Source organism: Artemia sp. Qi Xiang Cuo, chromosome 18 (genome assembly GCF_049724085.1).
Source record: "Artemia sp. Qi Xiang Cuo chromosome 18, ASM4972408v1, whole genome shotgun sequence".
Lineage (NCBI taxonomy): Eukaryota > Metazoa > Arthropoda > Branchiopoda > Anostraca > Artemiidae > Artemia > Artemia sp. Qi Xiang Cuo.
The window spans coordinates 26,850,584-26,860,007 of record NC_142811.1 but is presented as its reverse complement, the minus strand read 5'-3'; the positions used below and the strand labels follow the sequence as shown (position 1 = coordinate 26,860,007).

At 34.3% G+C, this 9,424-nt stretch overlaps 1 protein-coding gene across 1 annotated transcript in view; it reads right to left on the bottom strand.

Moving 5' to 3' along the window:
- Positions 1 to 9,424, bottom strand: part of egr (TNF superfamily member 12 eiger) — a 213,445-nt gene that overhangs the window by 123,640 nt on the left and 80,381 nt on the right. The window contains exon 3 of the mRNA XM_089104475.1: positions 8,727 to 9,365. Coding sequence (XP_088960601.1) covers positions 8,727 to 9,365 — 639 coding nt within the window. The remainder of the gene's footprint in view (positions 1 to 8,726; positions 9,366 to 9,424) is intronic.

Sequence of the window (9,424 nt, the reverse complement as noted above, 5' to 3'; positions counted from 1 at the left end):
ACAGAAGGGTATGTTTGTCCTTTTTCTGTGTTTTTAGAAGTGCCCTTAACTGTTTTCTTGTTTCACTCGAATCGTTGTCAATGTGTAAATGGATATTTTCACCATGTATTTTGGTAGCTTGCATCGATGTGGTATCGGTCCATCTCGGTCGCTTTTAAGGGGGGAGAGTAATTTCAATAATCCAATTCCTCCTTAAAAAAAAAATAATAAAAAATTATTAAGGAAAAAAAAAACCCACAGTTAACTATAAATTTTACCAAAAAATTTTATTATGATGTTTGTAGCGCTCTATGTTTTAGTGTATTAGAAATATTCAAAAAAATTTCCACTGAAAGTAAGGAGAAACACTAAAAACTTAAAATGAATCAAAATTATTACGTATATGAGGGGGGGTTCCCTCCTCCTCAACACCTCGCCTTTCACTTTAAGTTCAAATTTTCTTATAACTACTTTTAACTATCGCATCTTATTGAGTTTGTGATTGAAAGCGAAGTTCAATTTTTCGTTTAACTACTTTTAACTATCTTATCATATTGAGTTTCTGATTGAAAGCGGACCACATCTCTAACACATACTTCAAACTATTTTTGACAGCTGGTCAGGTATAGGGTATTTTGGCTAAGACTGTTCTTACCTAGGTTGCAGAAATATATCATATTTAAGACTAAAAATTGATTAACGATCAATGAGTCTCCTTTAAATATGCACAATATATTTATTGTGTTGGGATGGGTTTTATTATTGTGGAGGGGGGTGAGGACTATTAATATTCTGAAAATATATAAAAAGGACCTAATAGTCAAAATTGTTTTATTTTTTTATGAATCTTATTTAAAATTAATATAAAAAGTGTCTAATAGTCAAAATTGTGTTAATTTTTTTATGAATCGTATTTAAAATATATATAGCTTAGGCCCCATCTAAGAATTATGTTCTTTTTTTACGAGTTTAATCAGATTGAAATTTAAGCCAATAAGTTTTAAAATCATGACGTTCATAATTGAAAAAGACATACAATTTTTTTCTTTGATCCTGGAGGAGCTTTGGTTTTGGGGGGGGGGGAACGGCCCCCCCTTAATATTATTAAAAAAAAAAAAAAAGAAATAAAAGTCAAAAACGTTTTATTTTTTATAAAAAGTATTTAAAATATAAACATCTTAGGATCCATCTAGGACTGTCTTTATTTTTTACGATTTTAATCAGAATTAAAATTAAGCCTATAATTTTTAAAATAGTTAAGTTAATAATTTAAAAATATATTAAATTTTTTATTTTATTAATAGCGAGCTGTGGTTTTGGGGTAGGAGGGAATGGCGCCCCCATTAATATTCTGAATAAATATCTTACTGACCTAATAGTATAAAGTGTGATATTTTTTATGAATCTTATTTAAAATTAATATCAAATGGACCTAATAGTCAAAATTCTGTTATTTTTTATTCAATGTATTTAAAATATATATAGACTAGGCTCCATATAGGACTGGCGTTCTTTTTTATGAGTTTAATCAGATTTAAATTTAATCCTATAATTTTTAAAATAGTGACGTTAATAATTGAAAAAGACATAAAATTTTTTTTATTTTATACTGTTTGAGCGTTTGTTATGGGGAGGGGGACCATCGCCCCCCATTAATACTCTGAATAAATATCAAACGGACCTAATAGTCAAAATTGTGTTTTTTATGCATCTTATTTAAAATATAGATAGATTATTCTCTATCTAGGACTGTAGTTTTTTTAAGACTTTAATCAGATTGAAATTTAATCCTATAAGTTTTAAAATCGTGATGTTTATAATTGAAAAAGAAATAAGAAATTTTTATCCTACGTCAGCTTTGGTTTTGGGGATGGGGAATGGCCCCCCCATTAATATTCTGAATAAATATCAAACGGACCTAATAGTCAAAGTTGTGTTTTTTTTATTCATCGTATTGAAAATTAATATCAAATGGACCTAATAGTCAAAATTGTGTTATTTTTGTATGCATAGTATTTAAAATATAGATAACTTAGGCTCCATATAGGACTGGCTTTATTTTTTAAGAGTTTAAGCAGATTTAAATTTAAGCATATAATTTTTAAAATAGTGACTTTCATAATTTAAAAAGACAAACACTTTTATTTTTATTTTATCATACGTGAGCCTTTGTTTTGTGGAGGGGGGAACGGCACCCTCATTAACATTCTGAATAAATATCAAACACACCAAATTTTGTTATTTTTTATGAATCGTATTTAAAATATAGATAGCTTAGGCTCTATCCAGGACTGGCTTTTTTCTTAAGAGTTTAAGCATATTGGAATTTAATCCTTTAAAATTTAAAATTGAAGTTTCTGATTGTTGAATTTATATGAAGAAAGTAGATATGAGTAATATCTTTTATATGAGCTACTAAAAATCTGTATAGATACCTGCGATAGCAATACGCCCAAAAATAATACGTCCGATACCGATACACTGTGCAGCCCTTTCCCCAGGGGACTTGGAGGGTCATAATATCACCAACACCAAATATATTTGACTCTAGCAATGTCTCTTGTAATCGTCAAATCTATTAAGTATCTGATGTAGGCACCCCATTCTTGAAGTACCCCGTGAGGCATTCTTAACCATCGCAATACTTTTACGCTAATACCTCTACGCAAAAAAATTCGCAAATCCCGTAAACTAAAGAAGTAATTACATCACTGTTGTTAGCTCCATCATTAATCTCCAATAATGTAAATGCACCCCTCATTTTTTTTCCTCTACTAATATCCTTGCAAATAAAAACTATTCTCTTTTAATTAAAGTCTCTTACTAATTTCAAAACTGATTGAGAATCAAATATTAAAGTTTAATATAGCTACTAAAAAAGATACACCGGTTTTTCCAATACTGACCTAACCCAAAAAAAAAAAACTTGTTTGTCATTAATTATAAATTAAGTTAATTTTGCCAGAAAAAACTTGAAGCAGAACAGATTATAACCAACCTGTTTGGTATGGGCACGTACGCAAAGTATATACCTTCAAGCAAATTCCATATGATATTTCAAATTACTATACCTTCTATAGAAATGATACCTCTTTGCAAATGACCCTGGTAACCCCAATTCGTTGAAAACCTAAACACATATCTATGCCTTCAGGCGTAAGTTTGCATTTAGGTTCTGTACGAATTGGGCGCTTACTACTAAGGAAGGAGGAAAAGTTTATCTCTATTTTCATGCAAATGTATGACTATGAAATGTTTCCAAAATAATTTCGGTTTATATTCTGTCCCCTAAGTACAAAATCGTCATATGTATCAAATTATGATATTTAAGGTCAAATGTTTGAGTGCTCCCATTTCCATAGACACCGGGCAAGCTTTTGCCCTCAACCCGGCTTCAGTTTTTTCTTCTTATCCCATAGGCCTCTACAGTAAAAAAAAAAAAAAAAAAAAAAAAAAAAAAAAGATTTCACGCAAAAGATGGCAGTAGATGGCAGTAGTCAAAAAGTAGCCTAATAGCAGTAGTCAAGAAATGCGCCTTCCGGTGCTTTCCGAAGCCAATTCCTACCGTGTTGGTAGGAATTTAGTTTACTGAGGAGGGCAATGCAAAGGCTTGAAAAAGTGATTTACATGGAAATGTACAAAGAACTGTACATTGGGAATGTATAATAAAAAACTTGACATTCTGGACGATGGAGAGCGAAGTCCCGAAGACCCCCCCCCCTGCTCACGTGCCTGCTTTTAGAAATTGACAAAGGCATCAACATTTCAATTTTTTATTCCCATCTCCACTTAGACTGCAAAACAGAAGATATTTTTTTTAAATCTTCTTCACTGTCAATGGGACCTCTGTAATTTTTCAAAATATAACCCGTGTGAAAAAACTTTGTCACGGCAATAGAGTTTGGAGTATCCAAGTTTTACAATCCATTCAATTTCAAATTAATCTTTGAGGTTTATTCGGACATATTGTGAATGTTTTAATGTTAATTTAAGAGAAGAAATTATTTGCATCATAAACAAAATTTGCCAAAATCGGGTGCGTCAAAATTGACTTTTTTCGTCTCCATCTAAAACGATAAAAATGAAGAATAAAAAAGAAAAAACTTAGCATGTGCGCATACAAGTTGGTGATTGAAAAATCTGACGTACGAATTATGAGTGTGGATTTTTTTGTGGAGTTTTTTGTTTGATTATTCTTGTTCCGTGTAACCCTTCCCTTTGCAAGCATCTAGAACATGATCTTTAGTAACATAAAAGCTATTTACATAAGAAAAAAGCCAAGAACTAGCCGTTAATTCAAGCTACAATAATAATAAAAAAAAAATCCGAAAAGGAAGTTTTTCATAGAAAAGTAAAGAACCATATTAAACTTAATACCAGCAGAAATAAATAATTCAAAACCAACACCACAAAAAAATTATATTAAACTTAATACCAGCAGAGATAAATAATTCAAACCCAAAACTACTAGACATTACTATTAAAGAATAAATGAAACCCAAAATGAACAGAAATTAAATGAACGATTATAGCAAACATAAAGATAACAGCTACAAATATGGATGATTAACTAAATCTTAAAACGAGTAAAAATTTAATGGAATATTCAAGTCAAGCTCAAAACGAAAAAAAATACTACAAACAGGAATTTAAATACTTTTCCCTTCCCCATCCCCTAACCGTGAAAGTTTAAAGCCTATTGCGTCATTTGCGCTTTACTGAAAACTATGTGTATCTTGAACAGTGTGCATTTGTTTTTTCAAAACAACGACGAAAAAATAAAAAATAAATCACAATAATAATAAAGAAAACTGGAAAGAACTAGTGAACATAAACTAGATATTTAACATATAATTAACATATAACATATAATATAATTCCTAGAAACTCAGCAATTCAAGATTTTATTTCACTGTAATTTTTTTCTTTTGTTTCAATGTTGTAAACATATAAGATGATGTCTGTAACATAATTCGTTTTCAGTAAAGCGCAAATGACGCAATTGGTCTTAGACTTTTACCGTTACGTTTAGCTGGCAGGCAGAGTAGGCAGTGGCGTATTTGAGAGGGGCGGGGGCCTCGGCCCCCAGTAATTTCCAAAAATTTTATCAAACAGCTTATTCTCTTGCTTGCAGCAGTCCTCTTTATTTCTTGTAGAAAAGTTCGACAATTTATTTGAAGTGGCTCAGAGCAATAAAAATTTTCCCCTTTACATATCCTATTTTTCTTGTATACTTCTATTAAGATTCTTCACTTTTAAGATCTATCTCACGTCAAGAGCCGTAATTTATCATTCCTTCGACCATTGCATCCCTGTGCTATAGTTTCCAGTGTATTTCATAGCAAAATTTTGTCCAATATTGAAATTGTTGGAATTTTGCTCTAGTTAAGACCTCCAAACCGGGTGTAATTTAAATACTATAAAGTATTTACAAGACATTGTTGTTAGATATTTTTCTTCCCCTTCCCCCAAATGACGTGAGTCCTTGTAATATTCTGTGTTCTACTGCACATGAAGAAAAAACGTGACGCATACTGGGTTGAAAGGCACGATACTGTGATTATTGGGTGTCATGAGCACAACGACAGGTATCATGAAAACGCAGACACGGAGAGAGAACACAGAACAACGAAGACAGAAAACGCTACCGCTTATTGAATAGCAAGAAATTAAAAAGTCTTAAAAAAGACTGTTGATCCTACGTTTCTGAGTATTGTTACTTATGTCACGTTTTCCTTGAACTTGCGTGTGTAGCCTAATAGGTGCCGTTCGAGTTCGAGTTCTAAAGGGCTTTAACAGACTCGTCTGTTTATTTAGATTTGAACGATACAACACCCAAGGTATTTTGAATAGAATTGAAAATCCTTCCTAATAAGAAAAATCAGCAATTCGCCGAAGAAAAGAAAACTGGCGTGGCGTTGGGATCTACCCCTTAGCATTCCATGTAAGTTTCAACCTAATACCTGTAGCTGTTCCTGTGATCAATTTAGATACGCTCATATACGCCCTTTTGACAACTTGGATGTACTGGTAGTTCTCTAATTCAGTGCAACATCCCTCTGAATATTCAACGAAACTTACAATTTAATAACCTTAGCCATTCGTGATATATTGCAGATAAGACTTTTTGGTAATATGGGTGTACTATGCTATTTTGACACGCAGAATGCTGTTAAACTCTTTTAATTTAGTTCAACAGTTTTAGCTGTAATAGTAGTAGGAACAGTCACAAGTAGCAGCGGTTGCAGTCACGAGTTGTCGCACTCGTAGTCATAAGTTGTCGCACTTGCAGTTACAGTCGCAGTTGCAAACAGACATAGTCACAAGAAGCCGCATTATCAGTCGAGTTGCATTCATGTTTGTAGTCGAAAGTAGTCGTAGTCGTAAGTTGTTTGGATCGCAAATAGTCTCAGTTGCAAGTATACGGAAACTGAAATACTCGCAGTCGCATGTAGTCATAGTCAGAAGTTATCACGGTCATAAGTTGTGACAGTTTCAAACAGTCACAGTCACAAGCAGTCCTAGTCACATTAGCAATCGGAAGTAGCCTTAGTCACGGTTGCAAGTAATCGCGTTCGCTAGTAATTGCAGTCACAGATAGCTAGAGTAACAAATATTGAAAGCTACAAGTAGTTACAGTAGCTGATACAATAGTCCTCGCCAGTCACAAGTAGTTGCACTTACAAGTAGTCCTAAGTAGTCATAGTCGCAGTTCCAAATAATCGAAGTTAACAAGTACTTGAAGTTTCAGTCACAGTAGTAGTAGAAATTGCGGTCCTGAAAGTGTAAGATTAACACCCTTATACACATACACTTTTTTGATAATCTGAATGCACATTGTGTCTTTTGATTTAGCGTGACATCCCACTCGGAATTTCCTGAAGATTTACCTTAATACTATTAGACTTTTTTGGCACACTCAGGATCAAATATTTCCCCTGTTTCCCAATGATAAACCCTATATGTAAAAAACGGGCGCGTGCTGGAGATTATATTGCCGTGTTTTTGTTTCGAAGATATGAAGGCGACCCTTATCATGTGAACAGCGCGTGCTTTCTACTTTGGAGGTTGGTCAGCCTGGCGTTTTCAGCCTGAGAATGGAGATCCCGAAAGGACAAAGTAATTTGATGTGTATCATCAGCATAATCCTAGTTTGTCTGTCACTACTCCACCTACAAGGTCACTAGACGGATAAACTTGGCTCTTGTGTGCGCATGCCTCTAATCAGGGACATCAACTTAGGTAGGATGCCAAAGTAAAGAACAATGTGCTAATGATCTTCTCTCAACAAGGTCGAAGGCCACCTAAGTTTACGAAGAGGTGGTTGATACTTTGATCAAGTTTGAGATATTTTTTCATGATCTACTACTACTACTACTAACAACTCACCGCAGCACCAAGCCGCCTGAGGCCAACACAGCTACGCACGCTCCTCCTCCATCTCAATCTATTCAAAGCCTCCCTTTTTACACCCTCCCACGAAGTTCCTATTTCCTTAAAATCTTTAATTATGACGTCCTCCCACCCCAGACGAGGACGACCTGCTTTCCGTTTAGACCTAGACGGTTGGCCAAAAAGAAAAATCTTCGGCAATCTGTAATCCTTCATCTGCACAACGTGCCCTAGGCACCTCAACCTTTCTTTCATTATAGCCCTAGAGAGCGGTATTGAACCACATTTTTTGTATAGCCTATTGTTTGAAATACGGCCAGTCAGCCGGATACCCAGAACAATCCTTAACCAATTTCTCTGAAAAACATCTAGCAAATCTTCATCCGCTTTTTGGAGCGCCCATTCTTCAGAGCCATATTTGACCACTGTCATCACTGTCGCTTCTAATATTATAATCTTCGTTTGCAGACTTATCTTCCTATTCTTCTAAACTTTTTTTTAACTGTGAAAAACACCCTGAGCCTTGGCTATTCTACTTTTGACATCTTCACTGCTCCTACCATCTTTACTAATAATACTACCAAGGTTAGTGAAGCTGTCCACCTGATCAATCTTTTCATTACCCAGCCTCATCTTTTCATCTTCACTTATTCCTAGCCTTAGTGACCTAGTCTTCTTAACATTAATTTTCAAACCTATTCTTGCACCCTGAACTCGCAAAACCTCTAAAACTTCATTCTTTTGCTCACACTTTCACACTTTTTCATGATCTGACCGACCGAATATTCGATCAACCATCGACCTATTCGATCAGAAACCAGGTTTGTATTCTGGGATGACAACTGAAGATATGGCTCAAATGCCAATATCCAAAATAGAGCTAGAGCTAAATTATTAGCTACTGTTAAAAAATTAATTATTATTGAATTATTAACTACCGGAAAAAATTATTACAATTAACATGACATCAAGTATTATTTAATGATAGGTAAAGCAAATAGGAGCTGAAAGCGTCAAAATTGACCTTCTAAACTCTTAAGAAGGAAAAACTTTTCATTGTAAAGAGGTTGCTACAACTCAGCAAAAGTCAGGGGACAATAATTTATTAAAATCTTTAAAATACTTTGAGTGTAGAAAAGATCCTGATTATGAAACATATCTGGCTAAAAAAAACTAACATAAGATCTGCATTGAACTGGGTTTGATTGACAAGAAGACATCTAGAGGTTTTGCAAAAGTCACCAATCGGTGCGATATAGCTAACACGTATTGTCAATCGAAATAAAAACTTTAAAAGCTCAGCCTAACGTGTTTTGAGAACTAAATAGTATTTCAAATGTCGAAAGACTACTTACCTTCATTTTCGAGAATAAGATTTGATTTGTTCCTTAGCAACGGTATAAAATGTGCCACTCCAAAATCCTTTGAATGTCCCATCGGTTCTTTCCATCTCTTTTTTAATAGCCTTCCTTTATTCTGTCTAACTTTTCTAAGTGGGAGAGATCTATCTTTCTTATCTATTGTTGCCTGTATTTCCTGTGGTGTGATTTCAGCTGCAAAGGAACTTCTCTCTGTGGGAAATTGAGATACCAGTTCAGCTTTTATAATATCTTTTCTGGAAGGATTTCTCTTCCGCTTCTTTGTATGATGACGTTCTGGTAAATGAATATACGTTTGATCTAACTGCACTGGCTGAGGGGTTTGTAAGACAGACTGCTGCTTTACCCGGCTCGGACGGACTATTAATGAGGGATGTGTAGTTGTTCGTGAGGTTGTTGGACTTCTTGCGTATACATCTGTGGTATCAAAAGAAGGACCATTCATTTGGCGTATTGCTCGATCACTCCAGAAACTGTTTTGCCTGTGGTGAGGTTGAATTGGCGCTTCGGTTACACCCCAAGGTAGGTTTGGATCACGTGGGTCATTCCTTCCGCCTACTAACAATGATTGGTATATCCTCAATCCTTCTGTCCTGTTAAAGGTAATTCCATATCCTAAAAAGAAAGAAATCAATATTGGTGTATCTAATTTTAATTAGAAAAGTGGATACCAA